Source organism: Salminus brasiliensis, chromosome 5 (assembly GCF_030463535.1).
Source record: "Salminus brasiliensis chromosome 5, fSalBra1.hap2, whole genome shotgun sequence".
Lineage (NCBI taxonomy): Eukaryota > Metazoa > Chordata > Actinopteri > Characiformes > Bryconidae > Salminus > Salminus brasiliensis.
This window is the reverse complement of record NC_132882.1, coordinates 5,159,555-5,187,082: the sequence shown is the minus strand read 5'-3', so window position 1 is coordinate 5,187,082 and position 27,528 is coordinate 5,159,555. Positions and strand designations below refer to the sequence as shown.

Genomic DNA, 27,528 nt, shown 5'->3' with positions numbered 1-27,528 from the left:
GAAAGATGTATATACATTATATGAATATAGTAAAGAGGCATAGTGGTAATACCTGATAATACATGGAAATAATAATAACAATAATAATAATAATAATAAATGGAAATTATACATATGGGAATTATTGCACCAGTTATTGCACACATTAAACTGAATTACAGCAGTAGTAGTAGTAGCAGTAAAAGTAGTAGCAATAGCAGGAAGTAAAAGTAGTAACAGTAGCAGAAGTAAAAGTAGTAACAGTAGTAGTAGCAGCAGTAATAGTAGTAGTAGTAAAAGTAGTAGCAATAGCAGAAGTAAAAGTAGTAGTAGTAGCAGCAGTAATAGTAGTAGTAGTAAAAGTAGTAGCAGTAGTAGTAGTAATAGTAGTAGCAGCAGCAGTAGTAGTAAGTAGTAAAAGTAGTAGCAGTAGTAGCAGTAGTAGTAGCACATGTATATACTGAACCCGTACCGAATGAGGTCCAAACCTGCAGTGCAAACCAAACCATGACTTTTGGACTCCATTAAACCCCTAATTAAGGCATTAATTAATACGCTGCACTTTAATTAAATACTATGCAAATCAAAACTACATATTTGCAACTAGCCTAACATTGCAAACACACACAGCTGGTGCTTTAGCCCACAGTTCCTTAACAAGAACCATCAGGCAATTGCAACACCCATATAGTCCACACACACACACACACACACACACACACACACACACACACACACACACACACACACACACACCGCTGACATTTCATCTGAAAGCTAAATGAGCAATCTGCCAATAGTTTAGCAGATTAGGGGTGCAAATGCAATTAGAGGAACATGATCTGGCGGATGGTCCGGCGCTGTGTGCTGAAGCTCTGGGAGGTAAAGCCCATCCTGAGCTCCGTGACCTTTTCCATTACACAGCTCACTGAGCCTCACTGTCACGGACAACCTTTAGCAGAACAGCATCTATCTCACTTGTGCCTGCCCTGCCGTCTCGTCTGCACGTGTGCACACACACACACACACACACACACACACACACACACACACACACACACACACACACACCATTCAACAGGATCACAGGGGGATACAGTGCTTATTCATGTTTCTCATGTCTGACTCCACCCCCTCTTCTCCCTCTCTTACACACCCGTCTGAAAGAGTGAGGTACCTCATCATGCAAGTCATGTCTACTCTGCTGTGTCGGTGGAAATTAAAGTGACACACACACACACACACACACACACACACACACACACACACACACACACACACACTTCAACAGGGCAGAATTCACCTTCACCTTCACTCTACATCATGAAATCTTTTTAAATCATATTGGATACCAGTGGATAACAGTGGAGTTTGACCACACTGTAAATATATATATATATATATATATATATATATATATATATATATATATATATATATATATATATATATATAATAAATAATAAAATAACTCCTGGTCAGAGAACCACTTCAGCAGCTGTACGTGTCAGTTCTCAATCCTTCAGCTTGTCCAGAAATGCATGTGTGCATCTGTCTATGAGGAAAAGCTCAAAGCATGCTCTGTCTTTACTGCAGTGGAGTAAAAGTGAATTACACTCCCCAACTGAAGGGGGAGCCCATGTGCAAAAATGGCGGATTCTTTTAATACGCTGCTTCATCACAGCTTTTCTAATTTCTAATAAGTATCCCATAGTTTCGTTTACATGCTCTCACTACTAAGATAATGCTAACATCCGCTAGCCTGGAACCAGGGATCTGCTTATTATGTTAGCATCAAGCTAAGTATGAGCATTTTACAGCAGCTCTCCAGATGAACTGCAGATATTTAAAGCTCCTATCAGATAAACAACACGTCCAAAAGTTTGTGGACACCCCTTTTAATGATGGCAGTATTACGTTTCTTTAAGTTGCACCTATTGCTGACAGATGTGCAAATGCACTCAAACACAGCTCGTTTAGTCCCTGTAGAGAAATACTGCCAATAGAATAGGAGCAGATCAACAAATATGAACCTATTGGCACCATGCTACCTAATAAAGCCAGGCGTGGGCTTGTAGAGGGGTATAAAGCCCCCCAGTATTGAGCTGTGGAGCATGGTGGTGGAGCTCCATCCAGTACTTTTGAATGGGATGAGTTGTGGAGTTGGGGATGATGAGGTGGGGTGGTGATGATCACCCAACCTAATGACCTCACTAACATCCAGCGACCTCTTGCTGCTGACGGCAATCAAATCCTCACAGCAATGCTCCTCCAAAACCTAGAAAAATCCTTCTTCCCTGGACATCAAAGACAGTAACTCCAACAAAAGCAGGAATACATTTTTTTTGAACACCCTTGACTTCCAAAGACACAATGAAGGAGCAGGTGTCCCAATACTTTTGTCCAAATAGTGTATTTTAAATATCACGTTCTTTACTCTGGATGTTCGAGTTTGGATCTCTGCTGCTTTAGTAAAGATGTAAGCTCTCTGCTCATCTGTGGAGGCTGAGCACTTCCTAGACCCCCAGCTCACACTGTTCTGCACCGCCCTGTCCGTCAGAAACGTCTGTGAGCAACAGCAGCTGCTGAAAGGCTGAGCGCTGACGGAGTGGGCAGGTTTGTTTGAGTGGGGTGAGGGGTGGGACGTTTGCTCGCCGTGACACAGAAACGAGCAGAAAATCTGAGCTGCCTGTAGAAGCTCATGCCTGTGGCGAAAGGTCTATACACCAAACCAGCAGAGACGTCCCATCTCGCAGTGTCTCACCCAGTAGACACAAAGACAGACAGTAAAGTGACAGAGTTCAGGACATCAGCTCTGAAGCTCAGGGTCAAACGCTAATGTTTAACTTGGTTAATAATTAAGTAACTTTTTAGCTTTTTAGTCACACTCATTTTCTTATCTGAGCACCAAGCGAACCTCCCCATGCTTCCAGGGTCAGATTCAGACCCCCTCCGTACTTGATGGCGATGGTCAAAAGCCGATCTGCACCAAGAGCCCTTCCAGCTTCAAGTACGGCTCGGCTCGACCCGCCATCCTTTAAGATCCACGGAAGATGAGCGTCCAGACTTTTTACTGTCCTGCACCGAAGTGGTGGAACGAGCCTCCCCTGGGTGGACACTTCAGCCACAGCCTGGCCAGGGCTCTAAACATCGGTGGCAAGCAAACCCTATAGTACTTAAAGCCTTGATTATATACATGATGAAATTCCCATGTTTACATATTGTGTACTGCTGAAAATAGTAGAGCTCTAAACCTTCCAGCCATGCAAAAATATATAATTAAAAATAATTAAATAATAAATAATTAAAATAAAATAAAAAATAAATAATTGTGAATTATATATTTAAAAATGTCGCTACACACACTTTCGGTCATACCACCCAGCACGAATTCAGGACCAAATCACTAAAATAGCACCTAAAATAACACCTCAAAAATTCTCAGAAAGTCGTGGTGACACTAAATGACGACCTCTGTCAGACGTTACATAAACATCTCATAAAGGGGGGAATCTGACGACTCCAGCATCAACCACTGCAAGGGAAAGCCTAGCTGGAGGCGAGATTTGGCAGGGAGGCGCTTCCCCGATTCATCCTCTGTAATGATCTTATTCTGCAAATAATTGCCTGTGCTGACACCATATCGCTTTCCGCTGCAGCCGGGGAGACCCCGGCAGACCCCGCTATGCCTTACAGAGCAGATTACCCAGCGCCAAGAGCAGGAGTGAAACAGCAGCATCTCACAGGCCGCAGAAACACCGTCATCTAACCGACAGCAGTGGCCTCCGAGGCCTGACGGCACAATCGCTTCCCTTGTGTTTCCACAAATCCGCTCTGAAGCTCCACCACAACCTCCAGGGCTTCGTCGCTTTCCAGTGCTTGTTTCTAGGAGGGCTGCAACAAGGCCTGTCCCGATCTGAAAGATCAGTCTCAAGGCCCAATAGGGGGGATGAAAATGTGCCTTAAACTGAAAGTGAACACCTAAGTGTATCAATATGTTGCAGCCTTAAACTCGATGAAGTACAATCACAGGGTTGTGGGTTCGATTCCCAGATCTGCTAAGCCGCCACTGCTGAGGCCAGTAACCCTCGCTGTTCCAGAAGAGAAAAACAACTGCCAGACTGTAATTACCTTAAAAGGGGGAAAATGGAGATACAGGGTTTTGCTGTGACCATGAACATTCAGCAAATAGCTAACACTAGTGCCCCAACAGTACAAAAATGGAGGACTTTCAGTGCCCATGTATCCGGTCCGGTCGTGGTCACGTCCCGTTATCCAAATTAACTGTAAAGGTCACGTGACCGCAGCTGTATGCAAAAGTTTGGACACTGCTGGTAAATTCACGTCTAAATAAATAAATGTAGACGAACCTCTGTGCATTCTAATGCATGAGGACTTCATTTGATTAATTTCACCAAAACAGCAAAATAAATAAATAAATAAATGAATAAATAAAAGTAATTATTTAAAAAATGTGCCCAAACTATGGTTAAAAAATTAAATAAATAAATAAATAAATTCTTGGACTAATCTTGATGCGGATGAATCTGAAACCATACACCTATATATATTTTTTTATTTTATTTATTTTTTTTTTATATGTACATTTAGAAATGTCTAGAATGTGTGGAGAAATGTCGTGTTCTCATTAATTCTATTCATTTAAAATGTATTCATTAATTTTCCCCAATATTATTAACAAAACACCCAATTGAGACACAAGTGGTGTCCAAACTTTTGCATACAACTTAAGCAAATGCAGCACAGGAACGGATCCATCACAGCTACTGACGAGCTTCACAAAACGTGTGCAAAACTTTCAGCCATGGTTACAGAACCTATATTAACCCCCACCCCAGCTTATAAATCCCCCACCATTGCCACTCCCACCCCACCCCACAACTCCCACCACACCCCACTACTCCCACCACACCCCACCCCACTACTCCCACCCCAGCCAGCACTTCCTGCAGGTTTTTTTATCGCATGAATGTTCAAGTAAACAAGACATCAGCAATAAAATCTACACAGAACTGTCTCTACTACTGACCTCAATTGTGTCAGATAATTGCTGCAGATACACACACACACACACACACACACACACACACACACACACACACACAGATGGCATTGTCTTCCTAAGAATCGAGTCCCAGAGGTAAAGAAAATGAGCTGAAATAAAAACAATTAATTACCCCTAATGTGCCCCCCCCCTCAAAATACCCCCCACCCCCCACACCCCCCGATACTCCCCCTGCTCGGCGCCCCCTGTGTCTGCGTCTGCCACATTGTGTTAATTAGTAGAGGCTTCAGCAGAGAGATTGCAGAGGCTCTGCTGAACTCCTCAAATCCTAATTAGAAAATATTTTAAAGACCAGGGGACCTGCGCAAGCCCTCCGCCCTCTCTCTCATACTCTGTATCTCCCGCTCGCTCTCCCTCCCTCCCTCTCTCTCTCTCTCTCTCGATGCCAATAATAAACTCATTCATGATTCGCTCTGAATGCTTAATCAAGGCTGGGCACGTTCGTCTTCGTCTTGTAAACTATTAGCATCGGCGTGGATCAGAGGAAGGCGCAGCTGAAAGCCTGTAGCCGGAAATCATTACTGTGGCGTGACGCCGACATTATTTATAAGCCCCTCTTCAAACACGTCTCTGATGCTTATGGTGTAAGTGGCAATCAGCGAGAGCTGGGCGATATCGATAAGGCTCAATATCACATTTTCCCAATAGATCAGAGTATCAGATGAGGCTTTGAAGAGCATTAATAAAAGTTAACGAACCTCTGCTTCCTGATGAATGGATCTCTCTACATCTAATATCTAAGGAATTAACCCCGACCCCACTCAATCACAGAGAAGGCACAAAATCAACCAACCTAAGCAGGACATTAAAAACGCCCTAAAATAGAACAGAATCTCGGTACAGGTGAATAATGAGAGCTCAGTAGATGGAAGTGACAAACCGTGAACCTCAAACACTGCCTCCTTCAAAAGAACCTCCAACAGAACCAAACCAGAGCTGGAAAACAGGCCAATTCCCAAACCCCCAAACTGTTACATCACAGTCTTGACTTCTTATATTGACACTATACGTCCATTTGCTTGGTTGGTGTAGTGTTTGGGGGGGGGTGCTAGGGTTAATTTGGGTCCAAATCTGAGAGACTATCTGACAGTCCTTGGGCAAGGATATTGGCCTGCCTCTGTAGATGCTCTGGTTAATGTTAATGTAACTAACTCCGCCCACTAGCGAAAGCTCTAGTCAAAGCCGGCAAAACGATAAAATTCAACTACAACTTCAGGAGAAAACGGGGTGGTTGATACTGGAGAGCAGCTCATCAACTCCAGCCTCGCTAGTTATGGGAATATGGGTTGCTACAGGACCCAGGCCTTGAGACCACAGCTCTTCCCGTGCCAGTGACCGCAGAAGGGAAGCTCAAAAGGTGTACGTGAACAGCCAGCCGAGGAAGCAGACCGGGATCTGCACCACGTTAAAGGCTAAGACTAGCCAATGCTAGTCTTCCACCATCTCTTCTCTTCATCGCCCGCTCGCAGTAGTAGATTTTTTTAAACCAGTAAGACTTGAGAAAGCCAAACCTGGGGAAGTGAGAGGGGCCAGGCTAAAAGCTAACCGGCTACAATCTCCACAGCCTGCTAACAGCACATTGCACTGAGAGGACACAACACTAAGGACAGCGGCACTCCAGAATAGCTACAGTGCTTTTTTACAGTGTTAAAACGATGCTATAATATGTGGGTCCTGTGAGCCGTTGCAGTGCTGGAAATCAGCCAATCAGAGCTGAGATTATTTTCTTTTCCCCACAAATCCTCAGTAAAAGGAAAACCAGTGTGTTTCATTTGGAGGTAAAATAACAGGGTGGGAAAAAGTCTCTTACTTAATCATGGGTGTGTTTTTTGGGCGTAACGTGCAGTAATAAACCAATCAGCGTCTCTCGCCGCTCCCTTTAAGAGCCAGGTGCGGTCAGACTGACCTTGGCGGGTTGCTATTTCAGTGGTGTAAAGCATGGGGGGGGTGTACGAGCGTCGGGCTGCACGCGCCTGTGTTGACAATTCACTGCCAAGATAGCAACGAGCGTCTGACTGTTGACGAACATCTGCTTAGGCTGTTTTTAGTCAGAGGAGCTCCTGCTGTGTTTTCCACTGCCGAGATACAGATACAGCAATACTCCAGAAACTGACCTGAACACCCCTCATCTCGAGACCACCGCGCCAATCAGCGTAGATATATTTACAAGCAGTGCTGCTGATTAAACGACGCAGGAGGAAGCCGTGAAAATAGACTGTTGGCAGGGTGTAAGATAGCAATGAGCATCATGATGCACCTCATGCAGGGTGTAAAATAGGGCCCTTAGTATTTATACACCGAGCAATTAGAGCAGAACGATATACTGACTGTTAATTGCCATCACAACGCTAGCCTCTGTAGTACTGATACTTCAGCTGTAAACATCCTGACCTATCACAGCCCCAGAAGAGAGTTTCTGGGGGTTCTGAATGATGAGGTTTTTGCATAATCCAATAAAGGTGCATTCGTTTTGGTCAAGCATTTTGGTACAAGCACTTCATCCATACTGCGCAGTTCCGACACTGGGCTCCACAAGCACTCTTTCATGTGTTGCCATGTCAGCATTTCTATAACGAAGGACGCTACCTCTGTGCTCCCTGAGTCAATGGCTTTGTCCACGTAGAGCTGGGCCTGCCCTCCTTCTCCACGCCACACCCCCTCCGACCAGGCCGCACACTGCAGGTGCGCACAGCACTGCCCTGAAGAGACAAAATACAAACACACAAAACAACGAATCACACAAGGCTGAGCAATTTACGATCATTTGTAATAATTAGTACTGAAGGGTTTTAGCCTCACTGTATCTAAACATGCTGTTTAAGGAGCGTTAAGGTCGAATGTGGGCCTGAAAACCTATGAAATGAAGAGTTTAATGATTAAATCAGACCAACTCAGATTAGCCCTTTTAATCAAAGACACACTGATACTCCATTCAAACCCCTGAAGACAGTGGGACAGCTTCATAACACACACCGCCAGCTTTACTATAGATGTTTAGAGGAAATCGCATTGGCATATCTGCTCATTCATAAATAAGGATTACTGTCCTGTTTTAATGTTGGAGTAATAATACGTGTCATGTGGCAACTACAGCTTTCCCTTATTGATGAGGGAAATTTATTTGGTTTCTATTATTTAGTATCTATTAGAGATTCAGTACAAGGCACCGTCCTGCAAAAAAATGCCACCTGAATTTACTCTTTAACCTTCAAATTAACCAGGCATGCCATTAAGAACATATTCTTACTGACAATAACAACCTGGCAAAAATCAGAAGCTTATTTTATTTATTTTATTGTAAATACATAATAAAATAAACAGTAAATAAAATATAAATAAAGTAAAGAAACATATTCCTAATGTAATTCTTACATTAGGAACAGTGTGAATTTCTCCACTGTTGGACTAATGAAGGATTATTTCATCTAAAATGTGGGATAAAGGCCTAAAAAATGTTTTTGGAATGTATAATATTATTATACATTATTTATTATTAATGATCACAATAGCAAATTTCCCAGTAATTCGCCAAATTGGGTCTTTTCATGTCTTAAAATATGTGGTTTGATCATGTAAGTAAACAAAACAGAAAATCAGCATCGATACTCTTTACCAGTTTCTTTACCAGTGCCTGTAATTGAGTGTAATTGTCCAGGCTCCACCCTAATTGCATTCTGTCATAGCAACAGCTAGGGTCAGACACATTTTACAGAAAATAAGCATTCAGCTATTATCCCCACATTTTAACTGCAGTGTTTACTTACAGGTACTACACAACACAAAGCGCCCAGTTTAAAAGCTACATCCCTCATCTGGACCAACGTGTAGCTAATCAGAACTAGACAGGTTGGCTGAAAATGATGAATTATGAATTCCCCACCATGATAACGTTAGTGATCGAACATTACACAAGAACGGAGAAAAACACACTACACCTGGTCCTCCTGACAGTGTGGTTTAGGGTGGTTCAGCAGATTAACCAACATACTGTATTCCAAAAGCTAATTAACCTCGTTAACGTGGCCCAGTCAATGCAGGTGCAGGAAGCACTGCGACTCTCTGTACATCTGGATGATTTTTCTCTCCTTTACCTTTTCTTTCTGGACAGGGGATGGATGTGACACTATGCTGATAATGCAAGGTAATCAAATATGATTATAAATATTCAGATTTTCAGATTCTGTTGGTTATTTAGTGCTGTATTTTAACAAGCTGCACTTCTGCTTCTATTATCAGTAGAACCAGTAGAGCTGATTCTGAGGTTTTTAGGTTTTCTCCAACATGCTGTGTCCTTCTGGCCACTCTGATCTGAAGTAATTCACACGCATTAGCATAATATGTTCATTTTTGATTTGACAACTTAAGTGACTGTAAAAACAGGCCTTTATTAAATGTAGCATAATGACCACTAAGGGTTATGGCTCCGGCCCAAAAGGTGATCCAGAATAGTAAACTTCATGACTGTATCTAACGCCAATTCATAATTTTCTATTGTTTACTTGCTGCTGTATTTAACCGAACGGCACTTCTGCATTTATTAGTAAAGTCTGTGGTGTATATATGTATGTATGTATATATATATATATATAAAAATAATTTTTTATTTTTTATTTATTTATTTGGGGTGATTTTCTAATGTGCCCATCAGGTGCTGAACCATCATCAGTAGTTAATTGGGCCACGCAGCACTATTACCACTACTTCATCAGGTTCACGTATCGAACCCAAACCCTGAGTTAACCCGTCCAGGAATAATAATAAAATCAAAACAGGAATAAACACAAAAATAAAAGTAAACTGAATTAAGAAAAGAAAAAAAAGCTTAATGTTGCATCAAGCCATAAAAGATGAAAACTTCACCGGCAACATCTCCAAGCCATTCAGTAACTGGACAAACCAAGTTAGCGATAAGCTAACAGTCATGTGACTTGGTGGCTTAGAGATAAAGTACACAAAACTCCCCAAGTTTGAAAGAGAGGAGACTCTGCACTGAATAAAGGATATCTACAGCTGACTCCGGCTCTTACCAGTGGGGTCAAACAAAGACTGGACATTGATGCCGTCAGGGAGGCCGATTTGACCCAGCTCGTCCCAGAGCTTGTGGCTGGGCTCCTCCCCGAAAGGGTCTGTGCTGCCTGGGGCTGAGGTCGAGTGCAGGCCGCTGTCTGGAGAGCTGATTCTGTGAGGAGGAGAAGGAAGCCTTTTATATAAGAGTCCTTAAAGAAGCAGCATCAAAGCATGGCTGACCTGAAGATACGTCATTCAGTCATCATATGTTTTATTATCTCGTCAAACGTCAAACTCCATAAATACATTCAGCGATCTGTATCAGCCCAGTATTAAGACACAATCTAACTACTAATCTCCTCCTCTTCATTTCATCTTTATGACTGTAGCACAGCAAGTCACTGCTTCGGTAGGGCAGAATGGAACAACTGGGAATGCTGATGTTGGTAATATTAGTAATTAAGTGGCCTTTTTTTTTTTTTAAGAAACAGTAAAAATGGTTCAAAAAACGGTCTAAAATGCTTCAGTGGACGATGATAATCTGAGGAGGGTAATAACTGTCTGTCTGATTGAGTTAGAGTGTATCCATCCTGAAGTACAGGGGGTGGAACGAACTCCCCCCGGGTGTACTACAGCCGAGTCGCTCACTGTCTTCAAACACCGGCTCAAAACCAGCTCTTTCTCAGAGAGATATTTCAATTCAATTTTATTTCTATAGACTTTTTACAAAAAACAAATGTCACAAAGGAGCCTCTTTTGAGCAGCTAGTGGCAAAAGTGGCAAGGAAAAACTCCCTTGGGTCGAGAGGAAGTAACCTTGAGAGGAACCAAGACTCAAAAGGGGAACCCGTCCAGATAATAAAATCAAAACAGGAATAAACACAAAAATAAAACTAAATGAACTGAATTAAGAAAAGAAAAGAAAAGGTAGAATGTTGCATCAAGCCATAAAAGATGAAAATGTGAGAGATGAGAAAGTCCTGCAGGTAAACAGTCAGGAGCCGAGTCCTGCAGTGAGGTGAGGATGAGTCAATGCGAGACCCCAGAGCAGGACAGTGGGCAGCAGGGTAGTGGAGAGCCAGGTCAGAGGTACTGCATCTCCAGACTTGTGCCTGTTCACACTAGCTTGAGATGCTTTGAGTGAAGAACATATTTAATATATATATATATATATATATATATATATATATATATATACATATATATATATATATATATATATATATATATATATATATATATATATATATATATATATATACACATACATTTCAGATTTGTTTGTTTGTTTGTTGATGTCAATTACAGGCCTCATCTTTTTAAGTGGGAGAACTTGCACAATTGGTGACTGACTAAATACTTTTTTCCCCACTGTGTGTATGTGTATGTATATATATATATATATATATATATATATATATATATATATATACACACACACACACACACACACATATATACATATACATATGCATCCCCCTGTGGCAGCTCTGATGACATTTAAAGAGGTGTGGGGACAGAGCCGGTAGGCTGAAACCCCTCATCTCTCTTGGCCCTCACACAAGGCCTGGCTGTTTAGGAGTGGGATGAGCCTGCCGGATACGGAGGTGTAGAGAGGGAGAGGGACTGAGAGGGGGAGGGGGAGGGAGAGCTGGAGACTGTGCTACAGAGACTAAGAGAAGCGGAAAACAGAAATTAACATTTAAAAAGAGAGCCGGTCTGAAGAGGGCCAGCCAGAGCCGCCCTGCAGAAGGGTTCAGGATGAAAGACTACTGTATACTAGCCTCCTCTGGCCCAGCACATCTGCATGCATCTAAATAAATGGCTCGACACTCTACTTCCTCCCTGTTCAGGTTTCTATTAGCGGAGGGACACACACATGCATCCACGCGAGGGCTGCACAGCATGTGGTCGGCTAGTGATTGTAGAAGCCTATGCATATCTGCAGCACAAGAAGAACTGAGCATCCTGACCAATCACAAGCCTTGAGCCAAGGCAGAATCATGCTGGAATAGCTGGAATTGACTGTAATAGCAAGAGCTACACCAAAACCCTGTAGTCTGACTCTACCGCCTCAGACCACAGGCTGCTCTTCCTTCAGATGCTGCTTCTGTCTCCCAGCTTGTCCAGAAATGCATGTGTACAGCATGTCTTCGAAAGTGCCTCGAAATGCAAATTACACTTCCCGACTGTAGGGGGAGCCCAGGAGCAAGATATATCAATTCTTGCATAATGCTGCTTTAACACCAGCTGGAGCTGCTAATATTTATCTAACATCTAGTGAACCTCAGCTAGAGCAGTTAGCATAAAGCTAATATTTAGTAAACACTAGCTAAGACAACTAATGCTACACTATATAGACAAAAGTATTGGGACACCTGCTCATTCATTGTCTCTTCTGAAACCACGGCTATTAAAAAAAAAAAAAAAAAAAAAAAAAAAACAACTACAGGCTTTCTGCTAGATTTCAGGGGCGCATTGCTGTGAGGATTTGATTGCATTCAGCAACAACAGCGTTAGTCATGACGTTGGATGATCATCACCCCATCCCAACCCACCTTAAATCCATCATTCCAGAGAACACAGTTCTACCACTGCTCCACAGCTCAATGCTGGGGGGCTTTACACCCCTCTACTCGCCCACGCCTGGCTTTATTAGGCAGCATGGTGCCAATAGGTTCATGTTTATTTATCAGCTCCTGTAGAGAGTCCTATTCTATTGGCAGTACTTCTCTACAGGCGCATTTGCAAATCCGGGTCAGCCATGAGTGCAACTTAAAGTAGCAGAATTCTTGATTAGAAGGGGTGTCCACAAACTTATGGACAAGTTGTGTAGATATCATCAGCTAGATCTGTTATCATCGTCCTCCTAATATCTAGTTAACACCAGCTAGAGTGGTCACACTCTAAAGAAAGCCTCCGAAGACTCTCACAAGTGTATTAATATATAACTAATATATAATCTAGAGCTTTCTGGCCCGTTTATTCCCTAAATCGCCACTTTCAGCATTAGAATCGTTAGCATCCCTAACCCCGATGAATATTTTCGTACAGCCCTCAGACACCCTCACTATGGCTTTGCTTTCTATGCCACTAAAAAGCACAGTGTGACAAATTAACTCTGGGGCTTCGCAGAAGACAGCGGCCGGCCAGGCTGTGCCAAAACATAATGTGCAATCTCGCAGCCTTTTCTCCTCCGAGTCCACTCTAATCCCGCTCAGCTGTGCGCCATACGTCAGCCCCCCTGCTGCAGCGTTTACCGTGCGCTCAGGAGTGATTTAATTACAGCCTAAATAACCTTGCGCAGGTTACGAATACATCACTAAACATCTCTGCTCGGCTTCAAACCTCATCTTCGGCGCCATTCATCAGCCCCGGCAAAAGGTTAGAAGATGACACTCGGGGAAAAGTTCCCTGCAACAAGAGTAAAAAGACCGTAATTGATGTAAAACGCACAACACGCCATGACTGATCGCTCCAATCACTGTCGGCCTACCAGCTGTTACTGAGCGCGCTGACAGCTTTCGCTATTCCAGCCCAGAGATTCAACTCATCTCCGCACAATTAAGGTCTCCTGTGCTCAGTCTCGGAGATTTCTACGCTGGAAAATGCTAATTCACGCCCAGGTTTGTGGGACTGGAGTCAAAAAAAACAACAAAAAACTACTTGAGGTGTAACGGAGAGAGCTGGCTAGTTAGAAAAATGTCAGACTTGCTGAAGGCAGAGCGTGTTTCACAGTGCCAGACAGCGCATTCAGCAGAACAGTCCGAAAATGCAGAAGAAAGCGTTTCCTCTAGATCTAGAACTATTTTAGCACAGGAATAGGTTCAGTCAACGGCCAGGGTTGAGAGAGGAGATGATGAAGCTAGCAGAGCCTGCTCTGTAATTTGCTTCGCCTCTAAACTCCAGCACTAAGTATAATGAGCATCGCTGCAGTACTAAAGAAGCCACACTCTTAAAAACCAAGGTGCAACGAAGGGTTCTTGGAGCGAGGCTACAGAAGAACCACTTCGGTGGTTCCAGGCTTGGTAAAGAACCTCAATATTGACTTCCTAAATGTTCGGTCTTCACGGTTCTGAAAACGATGCAATCGATCAACAATGTCCTCTAGATCTTACAGCGTTTGGTTTCTATAGTTCAGACTAAGAATCATGCTGGAACTGACTGGAATAGCAAGAGCTGCACCTCTATTACTGCTACTCTGGGCTTAGCAGGTCAGAACCTGCAGTATGTAACTCTGGCTTCAGAGTCATATTAGCCCACATGCTTCTCTACCTTCAGATGCTTTTTCTGTCTCTCAGCTTGTCCAGAAATGCATGTGTACAGCATGTCTTTTAGAAGTGCCTCAAAATGGAAATTACACTTCCCGACTGTAGGGGGAGCCCAGGAGCAAGATATATCAATTATTGCATAATGCTGCTTTAACACCAGCTAGAGCTAGCAGCGGGGCAGTGGTGGCTCAGTGGTTAGAGCTCTGGGCTATCGATAACAGGGTTGTGGGTTCGATTCCCGGGCTCAGCAAGCTGCCACTGTTGGGCCCTTGGGCCCTCCCCGGGCGCTGGAATTGGCTGTGTGTGTGTACTCACTGCCCCTAGCTCACTAGTGTGTGTGTGAGTGTGTGTTCGCTACCACAGACGGGTTAAATGCGGAGGTCCCTTATTTATCTAACATCTAGTGAACTTCAGCTAGAGCAGTTAGAATAAAGCTAATATTTAGCTGCACCCATTAATTATCTACTAATCAAGTATTCTACCGATTAACCCATCGATTAATCATGGCCTAAACAGCACACATATGACTGTAAGCACATAAAAAAACTACTGCTACCTTTATCCACTGAGTTGAACTGCTGTCCTACCCTTGCTGACCCCACCCAGTGCCATCATACGTACCTGAAAATACGTGCTGTACGGGACAGGTGCATTTCAGGGTCCAACTGTAAGCTATGTGATGTTGTGCTAATGTAATTAGTACAGAACAAAGGGTTCTTGGAGTGAGACTACAGAGGAACCACTTCTGTGGTTCCAGGCTTGGTAAAGAACCTTAATATTGACTCCCTAAATGTTCTTCACGGTTGATCAACAAGGTCCTCTAGACCTTACAGCTTGTGGTTTCTATAGTTCAGACTAGAGCTGCAGCTAATAAGTATTTACTAATCAACTATTCTGCCAATTAATCCATCGATTAACCGATTAATCACGGCCTAAATATCACAATGTGACAACTGGACAAACCTGAAAATACAGGCTGTATGGGACAGGTGCCTTTTAGGGTCCGACTGCTACCTACCTGACGTTGTGCTTTTGTTATTAGTACAGAACACAGGGTTCTCCGAGTGAGGCCGTAGAAGAACCACTTTCGGTTCCAAGCTACTAGTATGTATTTCTATATTTAATAAATAAAAAAAAAAAAAAATTAATATTGACTTCCTAAACCTTTTAATAGGTTCTTCACAGTTCTAAAAACTATGCAATCGATCAATAATGTCCTCTAGACTTTACAGCTTGTGATTTCTATTCTTCAGACTCGGGCTGCAGCTATCGATTATTTACTAATCAAGTATTCTACCGATTATTTCATCGATTAATCGAGTAATCGTGAACTAGGCCTTAATTTCATACTGTACATAAGCACATAAGACTGCCTTTATTTACTGTGCCAAACTGTTGTCCTACCCTTGCTGACCCGCCCCACCCAGTGCCACCAAACGTACCTGAAAATACGTGCTATGCGGGACAGGTGCATTTTAGGGTCCAACTGCTACTGATCTGCCGTTGTGCCATTGTTATAAGTATAGCACAGAGGGTTCTTGGGGTGAGGCCATAGGCATATAAGCTACGAGTGTCGCTTATAAAGAACCTTAATATTGACTTTCTCAAACCTTTAATAGGTTCTTTACAGTGCTGAAAACGATGCAATCAATCATCACAATCATCGAAGTCCACTAGTCCATTCCAGCTACTACACAGCGAGCTCTATACAGGCTACATGGCTATACATGGATTAAAAGAGGCTTCAGTGCAAAAACATTTACATCTACGAATTTCAGACTATAAAATGTCCCACACGTCTCATTCCTGTTAAAAGGAACCTGTTAATAATAATAAAAAAAGGCAGTCAGTGAAGGTCCATTTCAGGGTCACACCTGGGTTACGATCTTCTGACCAAGCTAATCCCTTCGGCCATCCCTAATCGATAGCCAGGCGAGGACTTGGCTCGGCCTGACTGCTGAGGCACACAGGGCTCTTCTCTATCTCCGGGACAGATGCCTCTCATTACACAAAGCAGCAATTCATTAAAGCTGTGATTACTCACAGCCTGTCAAAGCTAGCTTCAATTATATCACCTTAGCGGCACTTTAATTAACAGCAATACTCACACACACACACAGACACACACATATATATACACACACACACACACAATATAGGATGTCTTTCTGGGTTATGGTGTCGGAGGCTCCCATGATCTAGACCACACCACTCATTCAGGACCCATCACAGACAATTCCCAAAACCTCCACACCCGACCCCCTGAATAGGACTCTCTGGAACTGTGCTCTCTGGAATGATGGATGGTGCTCCATCCGATACTTGGACATGGATAAGCTGGGGAGTTGTGGATGCGGCTGTGGGGTGATCATCATCATTCAACATCCTGACCTCACTAACACACTTGTTGCTGAATGCAGTTAAATCCTCACAGCAATGCTCCTCCAAAATCTAGTAGAAAGTCTTCTCCTCTGGACAGTAGAGACAGTTACTCCAACAGAAGCAGGACCAGCTCTTTTAATAGCCTTGATTTCAGAAGAGTGAACGAGCCAGTGTCCCAATACTTTTGTCAAGTGAACACAAATATAAAAACCCACACAGACATGTAATTATGAGAAGTGATACCACACAGCACACACCTGGAGGGGTGTTAGCAACCAGGGAGCAACTGGGGGTTCAAACAGGTGACCCCACTTCTCCAACCACCTGCCCCAAACTGCCCCTAGTCAGTGATATTCACTGCCAAGTATGTGTTAAATGCAGAGGGTAAAATCTGCTATACTCCTGTGCCATGGTGATTAACTGTGCCTTGCTTTTGCCTTGGTTTGGGGGGAGTATGAGGACCATGCCAGCATCCCGGAGAGAGCAAGGCCAGGCATGATGTAATCAGCCTCATAGTTGTTTTTATAAAACACTTATCCCTACGTTTATGTACAAACAGCCATGAAATGAACCCTTGCTGTGTTGGGAAACCATCATGAAAGCAAAATGTGCATGTGGTCAGCTTCAATAATTACGTAATAACTCCCAGGCCTTGCACGCAAGCACTTGCACATGCTAAGTACACGGTAGAGCGGCTGGGTGCCAGTGTTTCAGGGTGCTCCCATGTCTGTGCTACCTTCTGGCTCTCTCCTTTTATTTAAGCTGTTAGAGTCAGACCGGCCGGAGTTGCTCGCATCCTCTCTACTCCATAAGCCCAGTCCGAACTAACGCCCTCCCTCAAAAGAGTTACTGACTGTCCACCTGTCTGGCCTGACCTGTCTGGGTCTCCTGCTACCCGCCTCAGACCAGCTGCTCACCTTCTGGCCACGGCAACTAAATGGGTCTTCTATGGCAGAGAGTGTGGAGAACCTTTAAACTTGTAAAGAACCTTTACATGGACTTCATTAAACCTTTAGTAAGGTTCCTTACACACACTTCTTTTACAAAAAACATTCTTTATGGAACCAAAAATTGTTCTTCTATGGCGGTGAGTGTGGAGAACCCATACAATAAGCAAAGAACCTTTACATGGACTATGTTAAACCTTTAAAAAGGTTCTTCATACACAACTCTAAAAAAAAAAAAAAGGGTTCTTTATGGAACCCCATTCTATGGCAGTGAGTGTGGAGAACCTTTAAGCTGGTAAAAAAAAAAAAAACCTTTACATGGGCTTCATTAAACCTTTAAAAAAGGTTCTCCACACACAACTTTTACATAGATGGTTCTTCGTGGAACCAAAAATGGTTCTTTATTAAATGAAAAGCAGTTCTTCTATGGCTAGGAGCATGGAGAACCTTTAAGCTGGTAAAGAACCTTCACATGGACTTCATTAAACCTTTAAAAAGGTTCTTTACACAAACCTTTTCCAAAAAAGGTTCTTAATGAAACCGAAAATGGTTTGTCTATGTAAATCAGTGTGGAGAACCCATAAAATTAGTAAAGAACCTTTACAAGGACTACGTTAAACCTTTAAAAAAGGTTCTTCACACAAACCTTTTGTGGTTCTCTGTGACAAAAAACGCTCTTCTATGGCAGTGAGTGTGGAGAACCTTTATAGTTGTACAGAACCCTTTACCTGGATTTCTTTAAACCCTCAGAAAGGTTCTTCACACAAACCTTTTACAAAATGGTTCTTTCTGGACCTGAAAATTAGAACCCATAAAATTAGTAAAGAACCTTAACATAGACTTCATTAATACTTTAAAGAGGTTCCTTTTTTACTAATAGAGTTCTTTATGGAATGAAAAACAGTTCTATGGCATCGCTTAAAGAACCCTGTGAGTACATATATAAGGACATAAGGAAACGGTTCGGTTCTAATGTCTGAAGCGTGCTCCAGTTCTCAGCAGCAGACTGAAGGGTTAAGGACTACGGTCAGCGCTGGGTTTGGGGATCGTTAGCTGGGCTGGAGTTGAGCAGATCACACACTGGCTGCAGGAGAGGACATGACTAAGGCCTTTAATAAAGTGTGAGGGGCGCAGTCTCGTACTCGCAGCCTCCAAACTGCTCCATTAGCCCCGCGGCTCCAGCGTAAACACGCCTCGGCTGATGGACTACGGTCGGGGTGAGGGGGGGGGGGGTGCATGCAAATTTGTTTTTAACACTGAACTCCTATAAGTGTTCACCCTCTCTCTCTCTCTCTCTCTCTCTCTCTCTCTGTTATTGTTTTCATTCTGCTCTTCCCCCGTCTGTACCTGGCCCCCCTCCAGCTTCCGCCGACCAATCAGAAAGCTCCAACGCAACAGTGCCCCGCCGCTTGGCGTACAGCCAGGAACTGCGTGAGGCGAGCATTACGTCATCAGTCCTCGGGGAGGCACCTGATTGGTTCCACAGACCTGAGCAAATTAGGCAAGCGGCCAATGAGCCCTGGGGTGGCTTTCGACAGGAACTTCTGTCAACACCGGGTCACGTGGAGCACAAGTGAACCGTATAGAGAGAGAGAGAGAGCGAGAGAGAGAGAGCGCGAGAGAGAGAGCGCGAGAGAGAGAGCGCGAGAGAGAGAGCGCGAGAGAGAGAACGAAAGAGCAAGCAAGCAAAACACAGTGACTGAGAGACTGAGTGAGAGGGGGAAATAAAGAGAGCGAGAGAGAGAGAGAGAGAGAGAGAGAGAGAGAGAGAGAGAGAGAGAGAGAGAGAGAGAACCTGCCAGAGGAATGCTCCCCCGCCCCTTCATCGAGTGACTAATCATCAGGCCATTTTGGCACCAAATTAATTGACCCAAATTGAATTGTAGCGCCGGGTTCATTAGCATTCGCTTGCTTATTTAGGTCAGAGTGCTCCATCTCACTCTCTCTCTCTCACTCTCGCGCTCTCTCTCCCACTCGGTCAACACACAATGGAGGAGAACACTAATTTTGCTTGATGGAAACCCTGCAGTGGGTCACTGGTTTCCAGGTCAGTCAAAACCATCCAGGAGAACATTCTGGAGAAAAGTTACGACCCTGCAGAAGCTCCAAACTGCAAGAACATCACCACCTTAACTGGGCTCCTCATCTTGAGATTCAGAGACACTTTGATATGTGTGTGAGAGAGAAAGAGAGAGAGAGAGAGAGCATTAGAGCAAGCACGAGAGAGAGAGTGAGAGGGCGAGAGAGAGCAAGAGATAGTAGAAGTGTGGTAGTCAGAGGGGCAAAAAGAACAGGGTCCATAATTCCTAAAGCGTTAGAAAAGAAAAGCAAGGAGAGACTGAAAGTAAGAGCATGCGCGAGAGAGAAGAGGCGAGAGAAAGAGGAGGAGATGAGAGTGCACAAGTGACAAAAAGGAGAAATGCCTGAGCAAGAGTGTGAGAAAGAGGGAAACCGTGAGAGCAAGAAAGTGTGAGGTGAGTATGAACAAGCGAGAGTGAGACTGGCTGTTGCTAACTCTCGCGTTTTTTCCCTCTCTTTTCCAGAGAGCGAAAGAAAGCGCAAGAGAGAAAGTCTGAACAAGAGAAGAAAAAGAGAGAGAGAGAGCATGTGAGAGCACATGAATGCGAGAGAGGCCAAAAGGTACGAGTAGTAAAGCTACACAGCAAGAGAGAGAGAAATCAAGCAAGGTCACAAGAGAGCACGCGAGTGTAAGAAAGCGCGAGTGCAAGGAAGACAGCACTGAAAAGGGTGAGGCCGCGAATGTGAGAAATTGTGAGAGTGCAAGAGAGAGTGAGCTTGAGAAACTGAGCACAAGGGTACAAACAAGGGGAGTGAGCGCGAGAGTGGTGGGCGTGAGAGTATGAGTGTGAGTGCAAGATAGACAGCTTAAGACAGTACAAGACCAGCACAAGAGCTCGAGCAACACAGAAAAGACAGCGTGAGAGAGTACGAGAGTGCGAGAATACAAGAGTGAGTGCGCGAGAGAGTACAAGGAAGTGGGCGCAAGAATGCAAGAGTGAGAGCGGGAAAGAACGCGCGATAGTACAAAACTTAGTGAGTGTGAGGAAGTACAAGGAAGTGAGTGTGAGAAAGAGCATGCAAGAGTATGAGGAAAACCAGTCCGCGAGAGTATGAGGGAGAACGCAAGCGACAAAAGCACGAGAGTACAAGAGAGAGTGAGTGCGAGAAACACTGCGCGCGAGAGTACGTGCTAGAACACAAGAGTTAAGAGCGGGAAAAGGCAAAAAAGCATGCGAGAGTACAAGAGGGGGAGAGCCAGAAATACAGCGAGAGAGAGTGAGTTTGAAAATCAGAGCACTGGAGTACAAGAGTAAGTGCGAGAGAGCGCAAGAGCGATCCCAAAGACGATGATCGAGAGAGGGGTCGCGAGAACGAGAGACGGCACGGGACACTGCAGGAGAGTGAGTGCAGGAAAGACAGCGCGCGAGAGAGAGAGAGCGCAAGAGTGATAAAGACAGTGATCAAGAGGGTGGACAAGAGAGAGAGAGAAAGAGGGGGAAAGAGAGAGCGTGAGAGAGTACAAGAGAGTAAGAGCAAGCGCGAGAGCCCCCCCTCAGAAAGGTCTCCTCCACAGAGCTCCTTTTCTAAACACTCAGTAATGAAATTAATGCCGGTGGAAAGTGGAAAACGCACAAAGAGGGAAACCGTGCAGGATTAGACCCGGCCGAGAGACCCTCAGCCTGCCACTTTAAAGAACTGCCCACCGAGGGGTCCACACACACACACATACACTCTCTCTCTCTGACCACAATGCCAGCGCTTGATCATGGAAAGTAATTACACTGGCAGCTTCTAATTGGACGGCTCCCAGCACAGCACTGAGCATTGTCTCTGCGCCGCAGGGGTCACCGGGGTCAGCAGGCTTTAAATACGGGACGGCTCGCATCAACACAGGCCACTTCCTCCACGCCCAGCTCTGTTCATCCCTCTCTCTCTCCTCTCTTCTTCCCTCAATCATGGGCCTCATTTTCTCAGCATAAAGCCACGCCAATCAGACACTCCAAAAACACACCCCAACCACCGCCATTACACACAATCAGGGCCCACTTCCCTATTCTCTGTTCAGACACACACACACACACACACACACACACACACACACGCAGACTGATACACACACACACACACAGCACAATAGTAGGCCAGTTAATGATGCAGCAATTTGGCTGCTGTAAGAACTCCCTGCTTCAGAAAAAAACTTCTCAATAGTCCTTCAGAAAGTATTGGCTTTGGACTCTGTCTGGCATCTTTTTTTTTTTATCTCTCTCTCTTTTAGTGTGTGTGTGAGTGTGTGTGAGTGTGTGTGAGAGAAAGAGAGAGAGATAGAGCGCGAGAGAGTGAGCTTGTCCTGTTAAATGAGAAAGAGAAAGTCAGAGTAATTAACAATCTGAACTCTAGTGGCTGGGTTTGACAGAGCTGGCCACGCTGCCGAGGGTATCAAGGGGCGTAATGTTTCAATACAGCACTGAAAAATCAACACACACCAACTTCCAGAAGAGAATCAATCACCGAAGTTTAAAACCGTACTGCTGAAATGCCTCTCACTGACAAAAACGACATCTCAGAGAGATAAACCTCCTCAAATGATCCAGCTGACGAACCTACCGCTTCTCCTTCTGAGATCTGCTGCAGGATTACTCTGTAAATAAAGCTCCTGAACAGAGCTGACATTTTCTCACTCATTTAACCCTAACCCAATAGAACAACTCTAACAACTAGACATGTCAAATTATCATATTATAAAACATAATAACATTTTATAGAGTGTTTTATACATTCCATATCACGGCTGTCTAATGAAAACCATGTATCTCCATTCTGTACACTGTGTGAACAGTTACGGATGAACGAACCAATAGAAATGCTCTAAATTAATTAAACTCTTAAACTCTAAGAGAAAATGTTCTGAAATGTGAATTTACTTACTACTATTTTATTATTTCACATCCCCCATTGGGCATGGAGTCTTCTTTTTTGGTCTTCTTGTCTTGAGATATATATATATAGATATATAGATTTATTTATTTATCAATAAATATTTTACATCTAGAATTTGTAATCACCAAAAAAGTAACTTAAATATTACATATTTTGCCAAATGAAACATCTAAAATCTAGTCAATATACTTTCTGCAGAGCATCTCTCCTCTACTGTCTTTTAGGGAAAGGCTAGGGATCTGGGTGCAGCCTATCAGAGCAATGGGTAAGCAATGGGCTCCCGGGTAAGTGTGCAGGGCTGTGGGGTTGGTCCCAAACGGAGTTGACAAGTATTTCCAAAATATCAACTTTATCAACTTTTCAGTGGAAGCCAATGTACACAGAGTTTCTTCCAATGGAGCATTTCTATTGGTCCATTCACTGGTAAAATCTCAGAGGATGTGAAGAACAACGGCCAGATTCACAGTACGCCAAAATACAGCGAGGTTTTAGCATGACTCAACCGTACGTCTCTCTGGAGGCTGGCTTCTGCTAAATGCTTGACTGAAGAACACTGCACTGACTAAAAGCACCTCCGGAGTTTCTTTTTTGACCTCTCAGGACAAATAGTACCTCCAAATGTGGATTCCGCCATGAATAAGGTTCTAGAGGTTGGGATTTTTGGGGTATTATTTGTTACAGAGCTGGCACAGCAGGCATTTGAGACCTTTCACGCCACCTCATCCAGTTCAGGCAGTGCTGACAGAACATGTGCTTGAGTGTCATTTCAAGGCAGAGGTGTGTTCACACTAATGACAGATATGGGTCCCTTACAAACACCCTTCACCTGCGACGAGAAAGCTTGCAGTAAGAATGCAGGGTAAGAGACCCAGACCCCCGACTGCACTGTAGTGAGAAAAACAACCATCAGATCATCTTCAAGAACCTCTCCAGCTCTTACTTTTTCAGGCCCCTGACGCGCGTTCCTGGGCTCCGGGCGTTCTCGCTGTCCTCAAAGTCGTTGTCTTCGTCCTCGTGGTAGTCGTCGTCCTTCTCGGAGCTGCCGCGGCGGTTGCGGATGTGCAGCGGGACGTATCCGGGCGTGGGGCCGAAAAGCTTCAGCTCGCCCTGGCCCAGCAGGCTCCTCTCTCCACAGTAACAGAAGGCACACAGCTTTTCTCTGAAAAAGAGGAACAAAGACACTGTATGGACAAAAGTATTGGGACACCTGCTCATTCATGCTTATGTTGGAGTAACTGTCTCTACTTTCCAGGGAAGAAGGCTTTCTTCTAGATTTTGGAGGAGCACTGCTGTGAGGATTTGATTGCATTCGGCGACCAGAGCATCGTTAGTGAGGTCAGGATGTTGGATGATGATGATGATGATCACCCCACCTCATCTCCAACTCATCCCAAAAGTACTGGATAGAGCATCATTCCAGAGAACACAGTTCTTCCGCTGCTCCACAGCTCAATGCTGGGGGGCTTTATACCCCTCTAGCCCACGCCTGGCTTTATTAGGCAGCATGGTGCCAATAGGGTCATGTTAATCTGCTCCTGCAGAGAGTCCTATTGTATTGGCAGTACTTTTTTTTTTTCCAGGTACTAGATAAGCTGTAAATATGCATTTGCACAACCTAAAGTAGCAGAATGCATTAATTAGAAGGGGTGTCCACAAACATTTGGACATATTGTGCATTTAGAAACCAAAGATGGAGCCTGAAGCCCTGTTCCTAACACAAGCTAAAAGGTGGGCTTCTCAAACACTGAGACCCTGAAACAGATAACACCCCCCTCCCACCCTCACTCAGTCTAACCCACTCCAAAACACACACACACAGGCCTTTCAGCCAAACCGGGCTGCATATATGATCTGCAAATGAGCCGAGGACGCATAAACCAGCAGCTTCCCCAGCTCTCTCCCAGCCAGCTGCTTTTCATCTGACCACACAGAGAGGCTGAGCCGGTCCTGCTCGCCTCTCTCCGCTCTCCTATTCCTCAATTCCCTGCTGGCTGGCCAGAGACGCTGGAGCAGCTCTGACAGAGGGGGGTTCTGCTTGAAGGAGCTGTGGGGAAGGAGATGGAGACGACGGTCTGCTCGGGTGAATTCGACACTGAATCCCATTCCAGCTCAGACGCCAAAAGAGCTGCTTGTCAACCACAAACCGACACTCGCCTCGCAGAGAGCTGGAGGTCTGAGGAATCTTGGGAGAAGAGGCAAACGGCTCGAGATGGTGGTTCTTCTGAAGTCATGTGCTGTTTGAAATTCGAGGCCAAGCTGCCTTTCTTTATGGGGACAAATTAATGGTGTTATTAAAAAAATCGATACAATAAAAAAAATAAATCAAAATGAATAGCCTATGAGAACCAATCGGCTCCTTTCAGTCCATCATACAACTCAAGCCTACGTGGACCCCCACCCCCAGTCACAATATCCTAACTACGGTGGATACCCATAGTATTACACATGGTGGCACAAAGCACCCAGTCAACCAGGTGTGCCACCAAAACTAACACTGAACAGACACCGTATGTTTCGCAACACCAAATCGGACCCCAAAGAGAGGCAGAAGAGGGTGGGCTTTCAAAAACTCCACTTATTTTACCCATAGAGAGAAAAAGTTAAAGACCTGAAGCTCCTAAAGTGGGTAAGGTGCTGGCTAAAGAATGAGGCATGAGTCCAGGTCCTGATGTGAAGGAACAGTACCACCACTAATGGAAGCATTGTCAATTTTACAAAAAAAAAAAAAAAAGGGGGGGGGGGGGGGGGGGTGCAGGACGTTTCAATGGAAGTCAATGGAAGAATTTTTGGAGCATTTCTATTGGTCCTTCATCAGGAACCTTTGGCACAATGTGAATATAGTGATTATGTATATGTATGTATGTATAATATAATCACTATATTCACATTGTGCCAAAGGTTCCTGATGAATTGATATATATATATACACACACACACACACACACACACACACATTTACTATGTGTTCAATGTTGCTCTTTATATTATGTGAAAACGTTACGATGACTGGACCAATAGAAACGCTCCATAATACTTCTTATACTGACTTCAATTGAAAATTAAGGTCTTTTTCTTTTCCAGTAAAGTCGCCATTCTAGGTGTTTTTGCACGACAGTGACAGGAAATCATCTATAATCAAAACTTGCCAATAAAAACGCTAAAAATGTCAGTTATTACACATTCACCACACTAAAATCTTATCAGCAAAATGATGACACAAACTCAGATCATCCAACTATACACACACAGTTATTTTTAGCATAGAAACCAATACCTTTACTGTATCTGTATGAGTATCAGCTCTGATACTGGCGCTTACTCACAGTATCAGTATCGGCAATAGAGAGCACCGATACCATGAAGCTCACTGACGCCCTACTTTTAAATATTTTACATAAAATATTTCATTATGAAACCATACATTTAAATAACCAGTAAAACAGTCATAAATAGTTATCATTAATAAACAGACATTTAATGAAGCTTTAGCACTTTTTGTCTCTGTGATGTTTATTGATTGAGTTTCAGCAGCTTGTTTAAAGGAAACACTGAAGTTTAGTATTTTTACACAGAGACGAGATCCTGAATGTGAAATCTGCTGCAGAAGCTCGTCCTGCTTCTAAACCGGTGTTTCTTCACGGCTCTGAAATGTGGATTTAACCAGCAGTTAAAGCTGTTTGCTGAAGCTGAGTCAGATTCTGCTTCCCTACCTGCTCGTGTTTCTGCACTGTGGCCATTTTTATTATTTCAGCTCTGAAGCTTTTCTAATGTGCCGTTCCTCAACCAGTAAACTCTGTTCCTTCAAGATTATTAGATCAAAAAAGTACAACCTATAAAAGTGGAACACTGTAAATATCAGGATTTAGAGCCGTCTATCCAGGATTTCAGACAGAATTTACATTTACATTTATGGCATTTATCTGACCCTCTTATCCAGAGCGACTTACAAGGTTACTGGTATTACAGCGGTGGGCCAATGTAGCATTAGGAGTCTTGCCCAGGGACTCTTATTGGTGTAGCACAGCATAGTCACCCAGCCCGGGAATTGAACCCCAGCCTCTAACATGGTGGAAATGGTGGTAGTGGTGTTATTTGTTGCGCCACACCAACCAGAGCTGGGATCGGTACTGGGTATCTGCAGATACTTGAAAATCTGTTTAATTAGTATCAGAAAGAAGAAGTGGTACCGGTGCAGCTCTACTTGTTTTACTGTAGTATTTTAAAGTAATCCCTCCCAAACAGCAGCTTTAGAAAGCTTCTTAACTTTCAATGAAAGTCAGTGTAAAAGTATTTAATTTATACCAGCATTTCTACTGGTCCACTCATCACAACATTTTAAAACAACGTAATAAACCACCACCAGATTCAGATTACATCTAAAAATGCAAGATATTCATTTTTTCTGCAGCTAAAATCCAATCATATCTATTTGAATATCACTTCTTACAACTGGCGTTGTCACAAAGCAGCTTTACAGAATTAGTAATCAGTAGAAAGACAAGAAATCAACAACATACATGAAAACCTAAGACCCCCAAACTGGAGACTAAACTGGACTTAGTGACTGTAGTTGATGCGAGGTGAGGACAGAACCACTGTATTTACTGTATATACAAGAATCAGATTGTATTGTATTGTAAATTAAACATCATACAAACTCTGCTTCAGGAGATATTCCCATATTAAAATGTGGATATAGTAAAACCTGTAAAATATAAATACCTCGTCGTTAAAGTTCACAGATCTTGAGGACGACTGACAGCCAGAAAAAAATGCCAACAAGCACAAATTTTCCTCGCTTTAGAAAACGGTGCGAAATTCCCACCAACTCAACCGATTCCCAGTTCTTTCTCCTGGTTGTTTACAGACTGCTGTAATGGGATGTTTACGTTCTGCAG

General features: G+C 43.7%; 1 protein-coding gene across 9 annotated transcripts in view; it reads right to left on the bottom strand.

Moving 5' to 3' along the window:
• Nucleotides 1-27,528, bottom strand: part of kmt2ca (lysine (K)-specific methyltransferase 2Ca) — a 197,845-nt gene that overhangs the window by 119,894 nt on the left and 50,423 nt on the right. For all 9 annotated transcript variants that reach the window (XM_072679281.1, XM_072679283.1, XM_072679288.1 and 6 more), the window contains 3 exons: nucleotides 23,571-23,789; nucleotides 10,093-10,244; nucleotides 7,652-7,764 (listed from right to left, as the gene is read on the bottom strand). In XM_072679281.1, coding sequence (XP_072535382.1) covers nucleotides 7,652-7,764; nucleotides 10,093-10,244; nucleotides 23,571-23,789 — 484 coding nt within the window. The remainder of the gene's footprint in view (nucleotides 1-7,651; nucleotides 7,765-10,092; nucleotides 10,245-23,570; nucleotides 23,790-27,528) is intronic.